The sequence below is a fragment of the Atta cephalotes genome, assembly GCF_000143395.1.
Source record: "Atta cephalotes unplaced genomic scaffold scaffold00039, whole genome shotgun sequence".
NCBI classification, from domain to species: domain Eukaryota; kingdom Metazoa; phylum Arthropoda; class Insecta; order Hymenoptera; family Formicidae; genus Atta; species Atta cephalotes.
Genome location: NW_012130103.1, coordinates 1,991,723 through 2,012,603, shown reverse-complemented (window position 1 = coordinate 2,012,603; position 20,881 = coordinate 1,991,723). Strand labels below are relative to the sequence as shown.

Here is a 20,881-nt window from a genome sequence, read left to right as displayed (position 1 = left end):
AGAAATGTATAAGTTAACAATTTTTAAAAGTATATATATATATATATATATATATTATATATAGATTTAAATTAATTTGTTCGCTCATTATTGCGCTCGCGATTCAAGGAGTTCTCTCTAGTGGCTCGTTCAGCATCCGCGAAATTGTACAAACACATTGTACCTTATGACACTATTATGTGAAGGAATGTGAAAGGTCTAGAGTACCGCATCGAACACTTCAAGCTCATATTAATCATATTAATCAAACGAGTAGATCAGATCTAAGACCGAGAAATGCAGATAAAGATGTAGAGATAAATTCAAACAGAAATGCGGAACATTTCGATTAATTTATATAAATCTACATGGACGAGTAATTAAATCGATCGAAATAAACCAATTTGAGTGAAACTAATTATTACTTCACTCAGTCGAAGGATACGGTCGCTTCAGAGATAGCTTTTTACACTTTATTTTTTTAAATTAATTTTGCGTAATCTTTAATAGTAAACGTTATTCAGTTTGTAAAAATTTTATAGTCATACAATAATCATCTTATCAATATTTTAGTAAATAGTAGAAATTATTTGGAATAATTTGGAACAATTTGGTATTTCACAATCTTATTTTTTACAATTCTGAACTTTAAAAATTCTTAAAAAAATAAAATTAATAAGAACTTTAGTGGATTTCAAAGAGAAACGTATATTTTTTTAGTGTAAAAAAATGTGTGTTTCACCCAGAAAAAGGTTTCTTCAACTCAAAGAAATATTTCTTTGCTATTACATGGTTAAAGCAAAAATTTCTTTGATTTAAAGAAATTATATTCAAATTAAAGAAATAATGTTTAATCAAAGAATTTCTTTAACTATAAAAACTCAGAGAAACATTTCTTTGAATCGAAGAAACCTTTCTCTGGGCATTCTGTTACAGGTTTGATTTATTAATATCATTTATAAATTCTCTATATTGGGTCGTCCGGAAAGTTCGTGCCGATGTTGAAAGAAAATTGAAACGCAGAAAATTTAAATTTTAAAATACATTTATTAAATTATATAGGTTAGTCGGCACGAACTTTCCGGATAACCCAATATAATATCTCTTATTAAAATATTTTTTATGAAGTTCTTCTTCAGTGACAATTAAACAGCATAAAACGAGCTATTAATGCCAAATTTTCATGTTCACTCTCCAATATATGAATACTTATTTGTTTTTTAGTTGAGCTGCACGGTGAAGTTGACCAACAAAAAGCGGACGATCCCGATGATAGTGAGAGTGTCCGACATCAACGATAATGCGCCGAAATTCATTAACACGCCGTATGAGACCACTGTGCCGGAGGTAAGAGTTAAAGGAGAACTTTTGGTTTTCATTTCAATCAAATATATAATCGTAAAATACCGCTCGACTATCTTTTAACTCGCGTAATTAACTTCGATGGTTCTTCTGTTGACAATTGATTCCTCACGCTTGCAGTAAAAACGGATGAGGCTGCCAGGTCGGGGTGGGTGGAAAATGCGTTTTATATTAAGGAAATAATAGAACATCAAGCGTGAAAATGCGGGCATAACGCGGTAATTCACGGTACTGCTCTGCGCTACAGTAAATTTATACTTTACCTATAATGAGTTGCGCTACGATGTATGGTATGCACGCGCAGTTGGAAATTTATACTTATAATGGGCTGCGTGTTGTATAATTATGCGTCTAAATATGATGGAGGGATAAAGAGTAACTACATGCTATGCGAAAGTTCAATAATTATATTCCGGCGAGATGAGCGTTAATTGAACGATGCAGGAAATAAAGACAAATATTACTATTGGAATTATTATGAGACTTTGTCGAAAAATAATGGCGTACACAAGAAGATAAAGTTCCTATGCATCACGAATGTCATCGATTCTTCGAATATCCGGTTCTTCGATCGAGCGTAACATCGGCATTGTGCCATGACTTTCAAGGCGGACGTTTTCTATGCGTGACGGAATTTTTACAGAAATTAAAAGTGTGTCGAATGCTAGTCATTGACGCGAGTGTGGACGCTTTATTATCCCTCTTTCTATCGTCGAGTTAGCGTGCGTCTTCGAAGAAAGTAGATTCGTCACGTCGTTAAGTGGATGGGAACTATTCCGAACATTGACCGACGTTGATGATCGATCAGGGCCACGATCATCGCGACAATCTTTTTCTTCTTTCGCATTTGTGATCCGTTATGCCGAGAATGACATACGCGTTGAGCATTTCTCCTGGGATTTAAAAGGTATTGAATAGATCTAAAAGGATAATTGAATGCGAGGGGAATAAATAAATCGTTTTAAGTTCTCCAAAAATTAAATCTTTGTACGGCCTTTTGATTCCCCCTTCCAATCTTCTTTTATTCAGTTAAATAAAATATAGCCCATCAAATAGATCATCAAAATCATTGTTCAGGATTCAGGCTGCATTGAGACGATTCTATCGAGCGAAAATAATCCTAACTGATTTTGAATTATCTAATCTCTCTGGATAGTTTAATTAACGAAGCTTTTGTATTAGTTCTTACCGTGGAAACTAGCGAAATAGATGCTCGCGCCGTGAGCACAACCTTTGCTCCACCTGCCGTGCAGAATCGCGGGAGTTTCTCTAAGAAATCGAGATTAAGATCGTCGGCTCGCGCTTGAGTTAATTAATCCGCGGGGTAACCGGTACTGTCGCGAGAACAAGCGAGAACAAGCGAGAACAAGCGGTGATAACCGCTCTTGAAATAACAAAATGATTACACCGGAAACGATCCACCTTCACTTTCTTACCTTTGCTCGTTTAGCGCCATCAAAAAACTGGAAATTAACTGCGTTGCTAAGTAAATGAGAGACGATGACTTCCTCGCCGTTCGTTAACGACCAGGATTATTCTGCTTGAATTGTTCCGTGGGAACGTCATTTAGTCGGTTTATTCTTAATCCTGAAGACATGTTAATTAACTCTCTTTAGTATTTCTCAAGTATCGTATGAATATATACCATTCGCTGCCATCATTCTTATGTTACATTTACTACAGTTGAAGGTAAAGATGTTGAGTTTTTTTTTAAATCTGTATTATAAGAAAAAGCCGTTTTTATTATTACATTTTTATTATTACATTTATTACGAAATATGGAATTCATATCCATTTTACGTAGGTGATTTCTGTAGGTAGAAATTTTTATAAATAGCAGTCTTTAAAATAAGGTTCTGTTATTCTGTCTTATAACAGAACTCAACTCTTCAAAACAGACACGCTAACCGAGCATAGTATTTTGTAGGAGGTTCCTGATCCCGTTAGATAAGCTAAGGTGCAGCGAATATTGGCGCGAAGCAACGAGGAGGAGCCGAGAATATTATACGTTCCGGTCGCGGCGCACAGTAGCCGCACAGTCGCCGACTTATTTCCACAGATTAATCGAAAACGCGCGCGGCTTTCATCGCAAAAAGCCTTTGAATTATTTTCGCGTAATCCCCAACGAAGTCTCGCCCTCATACTCTGTAGATCTTCTCGCTCACGCAGGTTGTACATCCCGCATGAACAACCTGCTTGGCCTGTTCCAACTCAGTGTATTCCCGGTCGAATTATTAATCCTCGACGACCGAACTCGTGTCTGACCCCGTCGGCCTTCAATTAACTAGCATCCCTCTAAAACCGCATAAAGCGTGCTGCATAAATTTAATCCCGTTCGATTTCAAGGAATACATATCGTCCTGCGATTTCTCAGCGCAGCTGGAGGCGCGGATGGAAAGTCATGATTTCCATTCGACTTGGTGTATTTCCTTCTTAGCGAAAGATGAATTATTATGCTGTCTTTACATAATTCGTAAATCGCAAAACGCAGTTCATGAACGCAAACGCAAAATGAAGATCTGCGTTTTGCGAATCTATACAGATTAAACTGAACTGCTACGTTAACTTCTATACGTCTGAGTTGACCAATGGTAGAATAGAAAAAAATAGCAGAAATGAATTTTATATTATCAACAGAGGATTATTCTTCTTAAATAAATTTTTGTAATACGGAAAATATATTAGACATATAGTTTCTTTAACTTAAATTTAATTAAAATATAAACGCTTTAAAATGTCAACGCACTGTCGAAGTTCAATTTAATGCTTGCGGTTGATTTGTATTTGCGTGTATAATCTTGCATGCGGTATTATTTTTTGCGCTGCGTTTTTGTGAACTACGTTTTGCAATTTGCAAATTACAGTCAGTTTTATATTGAAGATATATATTACATTAAGGCTACGTTCCAAAACTTCCTATATAGTAGATGTAACGTATACATAACATATAGAATAAATCTTCCTCGGAGAAGAAGTTTTGGAACGTAGTCTAAATATATATAAATGTATAATATATACATATACATTATATCAAATATATTATATATATGTATTATCATATAAAAAAATAATCTGCATATTGAACGTTTTTATTCGCAGCTCACTCCAGTCGGTTCGACGATCTTTAAGAACGTCGATGCAAAGGATGCCGACGCCGGTGTCAATGGTATCGTCGAATATTCGATTGCACCTGGCGATGGCAGTAGAATTGGTAGCAACGAGGGTGTTGGGCGCAACAGAATCACTACCGTTGATGGATACGGCTATTTCAGCATCAACTTGCCGCACCAGGGACAGGTCACGGTCAATCGAACACTCGATTACGAAAGGACTCAACGTTATCTTGTCACCATCTTGGCATCGGTGAGTTTCGATCTTGTGCTAATCAAATAATCACGTTAATTGATCGGAATTGCGAATGAGTTCAAGATCGGTGATACTGATGTAAGAGCTAAGATAAAGACGCAGATCTATCAAGACTTAATTAACGCAACGCTTAATTAAGAGTTCGCAAGAGAAATACGATCAGCTGATTCCCAAATGAGAATGTCGTCTGACGTAAAATAAAACAATAGAAAATTGAAAGTTGTTTGTCTCAGAATAAATGGCTTTACATAAAAGATAGTGTTATAATTTATTAAAAATAATTATAATTTATCTTTATCAAATAATTATCTTCTTTTTAAAAACAAAGGAAACTTTAATAATAATAGTAATAATAATTAAATTTCGCTCGTTTTTTGCAATGCAAAATGTAAAGAAATGAAGGACTGAATCGAGTAGTAATAAAGTTTATAAAAAGTATTGTAATTCAGTCATACAACGTTGGTATGAAAACAAAGTAACTTAAAAACTTGATGTAATAAGTCGAAAGGAAACTTTGTTTTGTCTAAAAAGTCTTCTAGTCTGCCAATCTAATTATTTACGTATTTTGCAATTTTTTAATACTTGTTGGTCATTGCTGTATTGCTGCACATGAAAAGTATGATTTTGCTTAAGTATTCAACTCACTGTCCTATGAAACTGGTTGTTAAAATGTTAAATGTTTTTCCAGCTTTATCATTAACATTTAAATATTCTACATAATTATTAATTATTTTAATTATTTTAATAATCCAACAAAATTATTTTCAGATTTGTAGCTAAACTTTTAGAAAACTTACTTTAGCAAAACCGTTCTTTCTGTGCGTGTATATATACCGTTGCAATACCTGTCGTAGAGTATGATAATCGAGTATAATGAGCTCGACCAATGATATTGTACATACGATTGCGCTACGCGACATCGAGCTGAAAACCTGTACGACAGCAGTAGAAAATTCTTGTACAAATAACGAGGAAATAACGGTAATCATTTAATGATTTACATGCCTAGTAAATTGTCGTTTTTTAAGATAAATCAGGTTTTATTTGACAAATATTGACAATAATTAATTTTAATATTAATTAATATAATATATTTATAATTTATAAATATATTATAATATATATTGATAATTTTGCGCGAACAACAATGAAATCTGATAAAAATAAGTATAACAATTTTTTTAGTACTGTCTACTTTGATAATAAAATTATTATTTACAACTTTGTTGTAAAATTATTATTATTGTTACAAAAAATTTACTAATTTTAAGAATTAATTTTACAAGAATCTTACGAACCTGTTATAAGATTTTATAATTTAATAATTCTTTCTAGAAGAGAAACCTTTCTACTGCAAATTGATCTGTAGATGAGACAGAGTTCTTTGACGTATTGTCCAAGAACTTCAATATATATCGTATGTGTCATCCATGTGGTATTTACGTTATGTAACGTTCATACACCTGTTGCGAGCGATTCTTGAGGTTGTGCTGCTTTTATTCGGTCGTTACTAACGTTCATAGCCAACACGCGCATATAATAAGCACTCTGCAACGACGATCTGGAGCATTTTTAGCACCGTAGTTGAATCTTTAGTTCGCGAGCATCAATTTTGCATCAATCGTCTTCCTGCAATTGCGATCGAATATGCAATTGAATCTGCGCGCCCGCTAGTATAAGTTAATTGGTTTATAAATGCGAATGTTTCCTTTATTTAATACGCTACGGATGAGTATGAAGCGAATCGACGAGATGTGGGATGGTCAGGTCGCGTGGGTCGAAGGATGAGGACAGAACAAGAGGCTGACCGATGAGTCACAGCGCTGACTATCCGCGTGACGGTTGGAAAACCATATTTGCATTAGCATATAACGCTTCTCATTTACGCAACTTCCTTTGAGTGTTATTAGTCTGGATCTCGAGAGTTCTCTCAATTGAGACGCGCCTTTCTGCACGATACTTCTTCACACGAATCCTTTTTTTATCCTTTCCGGGTTGAATTTGTCTTAAAGTACAAGGTGTCATCCAAGAGAGTATCAAACAATTTAGCAATATATTTAATCAAATCATGATTCCTTTTCCAGCAAAATATAAAACATTTATACGTTGCATTTTTATTTATATTCCTTTATAATCTTTAATATTAAAAATATTTACTCCTTTACATCTTCAATTTATTAAAAACAATCGTGTGTTTATACATATTGAAAAAGTGACTTGATTAAACCAACAAAAAACTCAAGAATTTTAATGACTAAACAAAATTTCTGATCAACTAGAAATTCTGTTTAGCCTCATCTTGTTGAATCTTTTTGTTGGTTTAATTAGAACTTTTTTCTCAATACAGATTTTGAATTGATACATTTTCTCTGGGATCGATTAAAGAGAATAAAGAAATATAACATAATTAATTATATAAAAATTTAAAAATTACATAAAATTTTATTTCACAGAAAGGACAGTTACTGAAGTATTTAAAAATTTAGCTAGATATAACTGTTGTCAAAATATAAGCGGTTTAAATATTTTAAATTCCCGAATATGATATTTTATAAACAGATGTAATTTTGACAATTTGCTGACATTATTTTAAGGATTAATAAATATAATATACATTCGTTCATGTGATATTTTTTTGTTCAAGACAAACTTTTCAACGAATTGTCAACACTTTTCTTATATTTATTATAAGGTGTTTAATATTTCGAGAAATATTATTACTAAACCACAATCTACTTTTACGTCAAATAACTTTATTGGAATTTTGTTGGGGAAAATAATTACGTAGAATGCTCGAACTGGTTGCTAAAACTTTTTGCAGCATCGCTTTTCATGCTTGAGATTCCTACGTAATTATTTTGATGATCCAATAAAATTATTTTCAGGTTTGTAATTAAATTTTTAGATATTTCAGCAAAATTTTTCGTGTGATCATCACGCTTCTATATATATACAGTACAATTTCAGTTATTCTAATTGCTCATTTACGAGAAATAAGGTCGATGAATGTTACCTATGGGAAGCGACATACATTACAGCAATATTTCTGAATTCCTCCATTTGTATTATCCACTGAGGGATACTTCAGCGGTAATTCACACGCGAATGTATCGCAATAATTCTGAAGAGGACTTTAGCATTCGCGCGCGTGCATAATTATATGCGCAGCGCGACGCGTGCATATATGCTTCGTTACGTGCACACGATCCTCGTACGAAACATGTCCCATGTGCTCTGTCGCAGATTAGAAACTGATATACGTACAGGCCTACAGGCATGCATTCGCTAAACGGTATTACAACCCAATGGCAATGGCACCACGCTGGTAGATACTTGTTCGATCTTTTTCATGTCTAATGATTTTAATGGTACTAATCGATTCTGCGATTTCGCACAAGTGCGCAAACAGCGCACGACAGACTAGTCGTTAATTACAGTTACGCGCCCGGCTTAGATAATCCATGTCTAAATAATTAATTACTTCTATCAATCGCGTATTTAGAAGCGTGCTGTGTAGAGGTATTTCGTACATAAAGCTGTGTGAATATTGCAGATAAACAAGGAAAATGTGCAGCTTATGAGTTTATATGAAGCTTTATAAGTTTTAGGTTTTGTCTTCTTTTTCTATCTTTACCAAATTATTACTAACTTACAATAAAATTAAGCTTTTCCTAGTAGAAATGTTGAGACAAAAGTCACTAAATTATAAATATTTACTCTCATAAATTAAAAGACAAAAATAAATAACAGTACCTTATTTTTCATTTAACAAAATATTTGTAAATGATGACACCTCATCTAAATTAATCGAGAAATCCATAGATAAGAAATGAATGCAGAAAAAGTGATACTTTCAGTATATCTCACATAATGACCGTTTAACGGTAATATTGGTGATTCACAAGCCAATCAGGATAGAGGTAGTTTGCAGATAACAACTCGACTACGATATGAGAGAAGTTGCGATATTTCCGATGCGAAGTTTTCGCACAATCTCGCAGTCAGGGCAAATTCACCGAACAGACCAGCGAAATAGAGAAAGGATCGCACATGTAACGGTAATACTGGTGCGGAATAACACAATCTTTCCGTTTGATACACACGTCGGTACCGTAAGGCATTAACCACTCGCCCCGCCAGATTAAAGGCCGATTGCCGTGCCGTTGCTTGTAGCTATTTGCATATCGCCCTGCCGAACCCAACATTGTTCGGTTTATAGATAACACGCAGGCCATTGCTGCCGGATTAGAACTCGCAAATTACGCTTCTCATGTCCGCAATGGATAACAAAGCAATCGATATCGCGACACTTATCGGCCATGTACACGTTGTAATCCGAACTTTCTGCTGGAGAGAATCAGGTTGTAACATTGTCCTCATAAAAGTACTGCAATATGATTTGGCTTCCTTTTAAACACATACTTATTTATCAAACAATAGATTTATGTTCTAAAAACATAAATTAAAAGAATGTAAAGCATTCTTTAAATCTTTGGAGTGGATCTTCATCCTAAAGAATGAAAATTAAACCAGCCTTGAAAAAGAGTGGCTCAATTTTCAATCTTTAAGAGATATCTTTGAGATTTATTCTAAAATCTGTTTTAGAGAGTACCTATAAGAGCCAACACACAAAATCATGTGCGAATAAATTTATTTATTTATTAAAAACATATAAACGTTTCGATTTTTGTTGTGGCTCATTTTCAATACATAAAATTCATTGCTAATAATAACATTCGCACAACTTATGAAGCATAATAATACGATGATGATGCAAATCGTCCTAGAAAATGAATTGAGATGCATAGTCAATTAATTAAATATTGCAAAAACTCAGTAATAAATTGAAGAAGTCGGTCATATAAAATAAGTAGTTTCACCACATAGATGACTTGTTCACAGATGGTCAGCATTGAATTTAGATATATCATTTATTAGAAGTGTCAACAATTATAGTGTCTTCTATAAATTCTGCAATCTTTTTAAATCTATTATTGCACCTCATTAGCCGATAGTTTATCAATAAATAAATTTATTAACGAAATTTAGAGAAGAATTTTAGAGAAGAAGAAAGTAGTATTACAGCAAATTGCAATTAAATTGTAGCAAATTGTAAAAGTATAAATCTAGTATAAACGGGGGAAAATTTTTTATTTAAACAGTCATATATATATATTTTAAATTTTATGAACCAAGAGAATAGTATGTAGTATAAAATAATAATAATTGTAATTATTTAATTTAAATTTAATAATAGTAATTATTATGTAAACCGTAGAAAAATAGGATTTGCGGCTCATGATTGTAATTTGCCGACAACAAGATCAAATCTAGAGTGAAGAGAAAATTTCAAGTAGACGATGCAAGAGTCATTTCGAGCGGTATGATCTAGCATACTTATGACCATTAACGCAACCGCTAATGGACCGCACGTAATCTCGTCTCGCGTGAGTGAAAGTAAGATGCTCATTAGCGAATATCGCGTATTCACTAGACACCTACGCAATCGCGGCGCGAGATTGTTCGATCGCCATGACGAATCGTCGTAATGCGAGCGCAATGAGTATCGCGCAATGTAACGTAACATGCTACCTACATGCCGCACGCATACACACGCACTCCGGGGATATAATAATATAATCAGGAAGTTATAAAATGTCAAATTCACTGTGACCTGTACGTGCGTATGGAACAATACTTTGTAACTGTACAATGAACGCCGTCTGCTTATTTCTTACGAACGATACTCGTCGTGTCGCGATTATTGCCACGCTCGGTGGTCGTGCTCCGCGTTTGCATTAAGAATTGTTCTCCACGAGCGCCTATTCACGTGCGAATGATTCTATGAAGCGAGGCAGTGTCGATAAATCACTTCTGACGTACGACGCTAAAGTCCGCGCTGTCAGATAAAAAAAATATAAGCTTTTTACATCGACCGCGACGTGACATTTTCCCGTGTGTTTTCATTTGCATCGGGCAACTATTCGTTATTTATGTTAATACATGAAGCGGCCATAGAAGTTATGGTTGCTAGCCATTGTATATTTTTTGATTAGGATCATGCTGGCGCCAAGATAATTGTAACTCTTCTCCATAATCGAGACCTTTCTTGAAAAATCCACTACATCGGTTGAGTGCATAATTAATATTTTTAACATTCAATTTTTGCTCCAACGATGATATTTAAAATATTTCAACTAAAAGTATTTAAACTAAATATGCGTTAATTATTACTACTTGTAGCACAACTAATTAAATATTATAAAAATTATGATAATTACACTGAGAAAAAAATATTTGGTATTTAATATTGGGTTGTCCAGAAAGTTCGTGCTGATTTTGAAAGAAAATTGAAACGCAGAAGATTTAAATTTTAGTATACATTTATTAAATTATATATGTGCCATTCTGTTCTGCAACCTTTCTCCATTTTTTAGACAACTTGAAAATTCCATCCTTCCGGAATCTCTTAGGTTTTTCAGCGAAAAACTTTTCTAAGTGATTTCTAAGTGATTTTTTTACTTCGACCAAAAAGTTGAAGCTTTTTCCATTAAGAGAATTGAATGATTGAAATAGGTGGAAATCAGAGGACGCGAGGTCTGGTGAATATGATGGATGGAGTAGAACATCTCAACCGAGCTCCAACAACTTTTGTCGAGTTATCAAAGACATGAGGCCGCGTATTGTCCTGATGAAACACGACGCCCTTCCGATTTGCTATTTCTGGACGTTTTTGTTCAATTGCTGTCTTCAATTCGTCTAATTGGGAACAATACTTCTCTGAATTTATCGTTTCGTTGTTTGGTAAAAGCTCATAATCACAGGATCCCTTTCCAATCAGACACAAAGCATGACCTTCTTTGGATGAAAACCGGCTTTTGGGGTGACTAAAGGTGGTTCATTCCGCTTTCCCCAAGATCTTTTTCGCTCAACATTATTGTAAATGATCCATTTCATCCCCGTCACTACTTGCTTCAAAAATGGTGTCTCTTCGTTGCGTTTAGAGCGAGTCGCAAATGGAAATGCGATCCATCAGATATTTCTTCGTTAAATCGTGGGGAACCCATACATCAAAACGGTTTATGTAGCCAAGCTTCATAAAATGCTCGTGGATGGTGGATTTTGACATATTCAACATTTCTGCTAATTTACGTGTCGTATAGCATGGATTATTCTCGATCAATGTTTTAATCTGATCTTCATTTATGGTGGAAGGTCTACCCGTTCTTGATCTTCAAGGTTGAAATCACCAGCTTTAAATCTAGCAAACCACTTCCGCACAGTTCTTTCAGATACAGCACCTTCGCCATAAACAGCGCATATCTTGTTTGCCGCTTGTGTGGCATTTTTGCCTTTCCAGTAAAAGAAAAACATTAAATGCATTTTGTTTTCTTCCATATTCAAAGGCGTATAAAACTGACAAAAATTAACGTATCGCAACCAAATTTTTTTCCTGTATGTCTGAAGTATCATTTTTTACGATATGTACGCATGTCATTTGTTTTCAATCGTTCTGATATATTCAGACTTGTCCTTATGCCACCTACCACGCACGAACTTTCTGGACAATCCAATATTTTGGAACAATCATAAAAAATATAGTTGTTCCAAAATATAACTATAAAATTATAGTCACTTGAATAATTTTTATGGTAGTTTCAATTATTTTATGGTTATTATAACTATAATTATAATCATTTTAGGTTGTCAACTATATACATTTGTTGTTAGAACTATATACATAGTTATTGTTATTATTATTAACAGCAATAATTATAATTATATATATATAATAATATGTAATTATAGTTACAAATATCAAACATTTTTCTCTCAGTGTATGATAAAAATATTCAGTATTAATCAATTTTATAATAATCTAAACATGAAACATTAGATCCGTAAGAAAAACAATACATTCTTACGTAATAAATCAAGAAGAAATAAAAAGTTTGAAGCTTAACAAGCTCGATGAGTTGCAATTTTTCCTCGAGCTAATCGATGTGTTAATGTCTTCCCCAACTGTCTCTAATTACCTATAATCTTATCTACGTGCCTGGCACAGTTTTGCGTAAACGTGGTCGCTACTGGCCGTGGGTTCGGCGAACAAAGAAAATTACGCGCCGCCAAGGTGGGCAATCATCAGGAAAACGCAAGGTGGGCAGTGGATATGGACGGGACTTATATGCAGCGATACATGTTGCACGCGAGTCTAGATACCTACGTGAGGTAGGAGAGCCGCGGACTCGCCGGCATTAGTCACCGTTCGGCTACGCGACGTGTAACGCAAGCACGGAATTTTCGATTTCTCCGAGCGTCATAGTGCCGACACTGCCGACGTGGCCAATCCCGCGTGTAACACGCCACGGCGAATCCTTCCGTCGCGGGTGATCGCGATACGGAAAATAGCATGATCACCCTGACCAATCGGACATATGATGTATGGAGATAGCGAAACATCAATGGTATATCGGTTTCGCCATGCGTGTGTATGGATTTCAATCGTCTTGCCGTGTCAGCGCGAAAGTCCGATAGAACCATCTGATCGCATGAAGCGCGCCGATCATTGTCGAGTATCTTGTGATAAATGAATATCGTCTCCTAAGAAAAGTATGAGTGAGAATCGACACGTTTCTTATAAAATTTCTAAAGTCAAGGATATGCTATATCACGTCGTTTTGCGCGAAGGAAGTTCTCCCTCCTTTATGGAGCCTTGATTCATGTAATCGTAATTAAAATCAAATAGAATGCGAGATGAAGAGAATATGCTTAATTAAGCCGAAGCAATAGCATTACCGATGGTTATTACGCCATTGCAATGAGAAATTTCTTTAATAACGCTCTATGAATAAAACGTTGCATCGAAAGAATAAAACGTTGTATAGAATAATAACTCGGCGATACTTGTATGCATGATAACGGTCCGTTCGTCGAGTCTACGTCGGGAGATTAATGATGAGCCTTGGGCAAAAAGACGGGCGTTTGTCAAATGAACGGTATTAAAATGCGGTTGCGAGGAGGCGCTTCTGCCGGAATAACAGAAAATACAGCGAGTGCGTTGCCATTGACGTAGGTGGAGAAGTCCTCGAGTTGTTGAATCCAGGACGAGTGAAGAATGCGCGAGCACGAGGCTAAAGAAAAGTCGATATATTTCAATTTCATTGCAGTCTCATTGTCGGAATTTTATCAGGATCTTAGAAGATAACAATTAATTCTTAAAAATTATTAGAAGATAATTAATTGTACGTCAAGAATGCGGGAGGCGTTAAGAAAATATACATTGAGAAAATTAATGATTGACGGAATAAATAACAGCGCGATAGAAAAAGGAAAATCATCTGTTACGTGTGTCGAATGAACGTTTGTATGAGAGAGGAAGCGGGCAACTTCCGGAACGCCTCGTGTATATACGTAATCCTTTATTCCTTTGCAGCGAAGAACACGTGTCGCGAAACGTTGATTACAGATCGGTCGCTTCCGCCTTCGGCGATGACAATATCGGATGAACATCGATGTGACGTGACTTGGTCGTAACGGAAAGTAGAAAAATATATTTCCCGAAAATATATTTCAGCTCATGTCAGAAAATGTACACTCCAACTCGAGTGTGTAATAAGTGACTTCTATATGCAGGGAAAAACCGATTTTGCTGGAGTATCTAAAAACTTAGGTAGATAAGATCTGAAAATAATTTTATTGGACTATTACAAAATAATTGTTCCATTTAACGCTCGTTTGTCTTTTGTTTAACACTTCATAAACAACAAGAATGAAATGATTCCACAAACGTTGTGTTAAGTACAAGTAACTCAGTCTATGTATTAGGAGTGCTATGCTATTTACTTGCACATTTCAGCCGATTTTTAACTTGAAATGCTGATTAGCATTTAAGCTGCGCGTGAATTGGTGAAGTAAGAGGCAGGAACCAAATTGAAAATCAATCGAAATGTGCAACTAATGACCGTATTCATAGTCAGATCTTGTACTTGAGGCTTCCTTAAATTTATCTTTAGATACTTGCAGTAGCCAATGAAATAATTCGTAGAGCATCTGAAGATAAATTTAAGGAAACCTTAAATATAAGGCCTGACTATAATATAAATACGGGTATTAATCTCAGCATTGATGTAAGAAATTTAAGCAATACTGCAAAAGGTATTTTGGTATTCAAGGAATTAGCTTGAGCATTCTACATATAATTAAAACAAAATTATTTTTAGATCTGTAATCTGTATCTTAGATATTTTGGCAAAATTGTTCTTTCCGACATCACTTATCATATACTTGGATTTGCAGTGTAACTCTCATAGTCGTGGATAAGGTAAAGCAGAGAAAAATGTATACGTAACCGCATCCATACAATAGCCTCTCATGACTTATGTATGTGTTTTTTTCTGTATTACGTCCATGACTACATCAGTCTCTGTCACTGTAGCCTTCTTACTTTGTAAAATTTTGCACGTTAATCTCGCGCAATCCGCGATGGTTTTATCGATAAAAAAAGCAACCGCGCAGCTGAGCATAGCTGATATTTCCGGAAAGCCTTGCGGGCATCGATTTCGCAGATAGATCCACACGCATGATCGATTTCGCGCGCGAACATAGGCCAGATGGAGTGAATAGACGGCGACGAATTTGTCGATGCATACGAAGATCCCGTGACGCAATATTCCGCGCCGTTGGTTTCCAATACCGATGTAAATGATCTGACGTTATGTAAGGCACCTCGCCAGCCGCATTGAAGTATAGAGGCGAGATAACTTGATCGCGTCGATAGTTCGATACGAAATATTGAATTTGTTCTTCTCGTTTCATTGCGAAGCGACGAGGTTTTAAAGCGACTGATGGCTATTCGATATTCGAACTGTTTATAGAACTCTCAATAATGAAAGACGCTCTGAAATAAAACGAAGAATGATGAAGACGAAAATGTCGACAGCATGCTTATCAATAATGTAAAGGTATTATACCAAGACATCGCCGCGCATATGAAATTTATGGAAAAGAGTTCTCGGTATTTTTAAATATACGCCTTATTTGCGTAAAATGTATATTCCTCGATAAAATTTTCAGAGCTTAATTTCACCAACAATCGCAAAAGCAAGAAAATGTTAAAAATATTTAATCGCTAAATTCTCGGTTATATCCAGTGACCATCTAATATGTATAATGTTCCAACGGTTTAAAAATAGAATGAGTGAGAGGAGGTATATCATTCGACCGATTAAAAGATACGTGATTTATACAGTCCCATGAGGAATGTTGTAACATAACGAGTTAATGGCGGGCTAAGGATTCAGCACGAGGATCGACGCGGGAATTGTCGGTTGTATGTAGGACGATACCTTATCATTGCACTTTATTATATACTAATTCTCGAGATTTTTGACGAGACATGGACTATCCTTTTTGTATTGTCGAAAAGACTTTTCTACCAGATGTTTTAGTCGATTTCACATCGACGTGTCCCTGAGGATGAGAGGAGAAAAGTATATGAGATCAGAATCGAGACGCGTCATCAACAGAACGTGACTAGTCGTCTAAGACCAACAATGGAGCTTCTCAATCCGATAAAAGCGTTCCTGGCTGTCGTGTTGATTCGCATCGATCCGAGTGATGGCAATGGTGATTTGTCAACGGTGAGTGGATCGTCAAAAATACAAACAAATCGTCTTCAGTCCGGTGATTGAAATGGATTAGGTTTTTGTCATCAATAGGGTGTTATTTATAATAATTGAATTGTACTTTAATCAGGATTTTATTCAGTATACGCTAAAGGCAGTTTTGACATAGGGCGAACTAAGCAAACACTTCAACCTTACTAGAGCAAAGACCTCAATGGATCGCGATAAATACTCTCCTTAGGCTAAATTGAAACAAGCGATTTTTTTCTGCGAGGTTCATTGCGAAGGCCTTATGCGCATAAGGTCTCACGCCAGGGCACAATAGCCACTTTCCATCCTGAAACCTCGTTAGTTTTAGAGCCGCCTCTGGTCATAGCTTCTTGTAAGCGATCAGTTAACCGTCACTTTAAGTGACTCCTTCTTGGAATCGATTCTATTAAGTTATTACACTGTTGCTATTGTGCCATGCTGCACTGCATTGTGATTTTATGTTAAATGGCTCATGATGCTATTCTTTCAAAAAAATTATTAAACTAAAAAATCGGATAATATCAAGTCACGATACATAATCGAATATTAAAATTTATTATAATTCTACTCTCTGAATATTTTGGAATGAAATCTCACTTCAAAAGACTGAAAATTGAGCCAATCTTAAAAAAAGAATGAAATATTTTTATTCTTGAACAGGAATGACAAATTTTCACTCTTTAGGAATGAGATTTTATTCTTTTGAAATAAAATTTCACTCTTTTGGAGGAATGAAGCCTCAACTAAAAAAGTGAGATTCCATTCCTTTGAAGTGAATCTCACTCAAAAAAATAATGAAATCTTACTCTAATTCTAAAAAAATAAAAATCTGCCACTCTCATTTAAGAGTAAAAAATGTTCTCTCTAAGACTGGCTTAATTTTCACTCCAAAAAGATTTAAAGAGTAATATCGGGGAATTAATAATTTCTAATATTATATAGAATTCATTTTTAATATTATACTGGATATTATACTATTGTTATCGATTACAATCCGTTTGCTGATATCATCATCTTTTATGGACGGAATATTGCTCTCGAAAATAAGATTCCCTCAATTACCCCATCAAAGTTTTTGTTAAAATCTAATTCAAGACGGCACCTGCATTTAATACGAAATGTTATACGGGATCGCGACTTCATTTCACCTGTAATAGAATCCGAAGCGCGTATTACACGTCGACTTTCGAGCCGGGTATTTCTTATAACGTCGCCGCCGCCGTCATCGTCGCTTGCCAGCTGCAATTTCGTGCATGTTCGAAATTGCGCGATCGACCATACGGAGCGAGTAGAGTACAAGCAATTGGATGTTGGGAGAAAAATGCGATTGAGTTCTGGATGCTGCGTCTCGCCGCGCCGCACCAGCAATACAATGTCATTAAATGATCCCTGGCGGGCGGCCGTTCCCGTAAGCGAGACGAAATGAAAAAGGCAAATGGGTGCACCGTGCGCCCATTACTGCTATTGGCATACGGGATATAGCCTCGGTCGTGCAGCATGGTCAAAGGTAATAGTTATTTTCCGCACCGCGCTCATGACTCTTTCGCTCATGACTTCTCCATAGCAAGTCATGAGATAAATCGGCCACGGTCTCGCATAATCGCGGCGAATCTCCCCGCGAGTCGAGGACGCGATCGATCTCTCTCCCTCTCGATTTGGATTAAGCCACCCTGCTGCAGCAGGTGCGGCTCATTTGAATATTATGTGGAACAAATGACCGACTTTTGATCCTTGAACGTTGCTCCTTCTAAGAAGCCTTCATGCGCTTCGCCATGAGGAATAGCGTTTCATCGTCGCGTCGATGTTTTAGATGTGTAAACTACAAGATGATTCATGTGCAAAGTTAATGTTCGCACACTTAGCGTTTTAAACATTTTTGCCTGACTTTACGTTACGGGTCGACTTGTGGAAAATGGCAAAGAAATATAAGCATAAACATGAATTTGACATAATAGCGAAATATTTTTCGGCTCATTTCGCCTTCCTTGCTTCTTTTATATACAAAAGCTTTTGATGAAATTTTAAAGCAGATTTTGTTGTAAAACTCATTTCCTCAATGTGCTTAAATGAGAAACAGCGAATAATGCGAGGTTTTATTAAAAGATGAAATTTATGAGATTTGCATGTTGCGAAAGGCAATGTATGCGTTTTTTCAGCTAACTGTGTCGTAATCTGTAGCATATATGTTGCAATATGCGTTTTAAGATGTATATATTTTATGTGATACTTTCGGAAGCTTTTCTACAATCCTTCCGGCGTAATAAAAGTTACAATAACGGGTTACCTTTATTTAGAGCCTCTTAAGTGGACCTGATCCGTTATTGCATAAATAGGGTCACCGAAGAGAACGGAAGACAAGAAGAAAGAGACCAAGTTTCTCCCGGGGCGACTCGACGGTAGAACTGGTACTGGATTGTGATGTGTGTGTATGTGTGTGTGTGTGTGGATAAGAAATAAAAAAAATAGATGTTTGTTCCTTTTGTGCACGTGGCAACTATTGAAAATGTCAATGTGATCGTGACGCGTCAAAATTACAAGATTAATGGCGCGTTATCACCATCGATTTTCATGCGTCATTCAAGTTTTTATTTATAAGCTTCAAGAAATGGATGAAGATATTTTTATTAACATCTTCTAGATGCATTTTTCATTGCTAGAAACGAAAAAAAACCTCGGGAAAAATAAAGTACGATAATAATGATAAAATAAATGAATTGCAGAAGTATACAAGATTTCACAAAGAAAGATAAATAATAATGAAATATTATTTTTCACTAATTATTCAAGGGGAATGAAAAATTCTTTTACTGTAGTTGTAATGAAATGAAATAAATAATTTACAAATGCAATTAAAACGAAAATTTGTAAACATATTTCAATCGTGTTGCACAGCCTGCATAATTAATTTTTCGAAATATGAAAGATACAAAATGCAAATTCCTCGCTCGTTGAAATCTTTGAAAATCAATTTACATTTACCTCGTTGCAAATTATTTTTGGTTATAGGATCGGGCGAGGAACGTCTCCGAGAGATTCACATCCACGACCACGTTGACGGTGAACATACGGGACGATGATGATCAAGATCCATCCTTTATTTACCAAGGCTGCATGCTTTTGGATGGCGCCTGCATCAATCCGGAATACTCCGCGTCGGTACGTAAATTGCGATTATAAAAAAAAAACTGCGATTCTTCAATTTTCGGGTATGTATCAACACCGGGGCATTATTTTAACGAACGTTTTCTCAGCTGTTTTGTTTAAATATTAAAGTATTGAAAAATTCAAGTATAATCGAATACGTCTGTCTAATCGGCCGTCAATATCTCACTGTTCAAATTTACGTAGTCAATAAATCGGTGCAACCGGTTCTGCAAGAGCGATTCTCTTTTTCTCTTCGTCAGGTTTCGAGCGGAGTATTATCTGGCATACTCAATATCTCGCCTGAGAAAATACAAGCGGTCGACATGGACAGCATAAACGCGCCGATTCACTATTCTTTCCTCAGCGGAAATCCGCCGAATTATCGGGATTTCTTTGAAATCAATCCTAATACTGGAGCGGTGAAACAAATCAAAGCTGTTGACACGACGGTAACCAAGAAGTTCGATATTATTATTAAGGTAAATATCAACATTATATTTTATGTGAAAAAAAATGTTTAAATAATTTGGTATAATTTGGAATTAATTTTGTATAAATAGAGAATAAAGAATATAAGGAAATTTATAAAGAACGTTATTTAAATAATGTTATAAATAATGTAAGTACATTCTAAAAAATATGAATGTGGATTTGACACTATGTGGATGTTTATGTAATTCTCATCGTGTTGGATATAAAAACCAAAATGGATTCAACATCATAAGTGTGGATTTAACACTATGATATAAATGATTTAACATAATGTTAAATTTACATTCTTTATGTCAACACCAACCTAGTGAGAATTATATTTAACATGTATTGTGTTAAATGTATACCTATATTTTTTAGAGTTGCTTTCAATAATTTTCAATAACATAATTAATTGACTTTTTTACTAAAGATTTGCGTTTGAAAATATAATATAAAATTCTTTGTCATACGCGTAACTTAAACTTTTTTTTTTCAAAATTTTAAATATGTCTAATAACGACATTTTCTTCTTTTCTTAAGGCGGTTGAAGTGTCGGAAACAAAGCGGTCTGCTACCGCAAAATTAGCAATCACCGTCAAGCCGGTCGACAGTAATCCACCCGTTATAACGGCGTCAAACATCGAAGGTTTCGTCGACGAGAATGCTCCGATCGGCACAAAGGTCATCGATGAAAACGGGAATCCCATTGTGCTCACCGTGTCGGATGCTGATCTGGTGAGTGTAGTCACGTAGATTCCATCGATTCCATCGATTTTTTCTATTTGATAAAACATAACCGAGGTGCAAATTGACCGTTTAATTATCTCTATTATTAGAGGATAATATCTATGCTGCTGAAATTCGTGTATATTTAAAGTCTGCATCTTCTTCTTTTTTCTTTT

At 35.4% G+C, this 20,881-nt stretch overlaps 1 protein-coding gene across 1 annotated transcript in view; it reads left to right on the top strand.

The window, feature by feature from the left end:
* Positions 1–20,881, top strand: part of LOC105622015 (protocadherin-15) — a 44,829-nt gene that overhangs the window by 14,791 nt on the left and 9,157 nt on the right. The window contains exons 4-8 of the mRNA XM_012203450.1: positions 1,204–1,326; positions 4,441–4,704; positions 19,368–19,517; positions 19,766–19,984; positions 20,520–20,714. Of these exons, the coding sequence (XP_012058840.1) occupies positions 1,204–1,326; positions 4,441–4,704; positions 19,368–19,517; positions 19,766–19,984; positions 20,520–20,714 (951 nt within the window). The remainder of the gene's footprint in view (positions 1–1,203; positions 1,327–4,440; positions 4,705–19,367; positions 19,518–19,765; positions 19,985–20,519; positions 20,715–20,881) is intronic.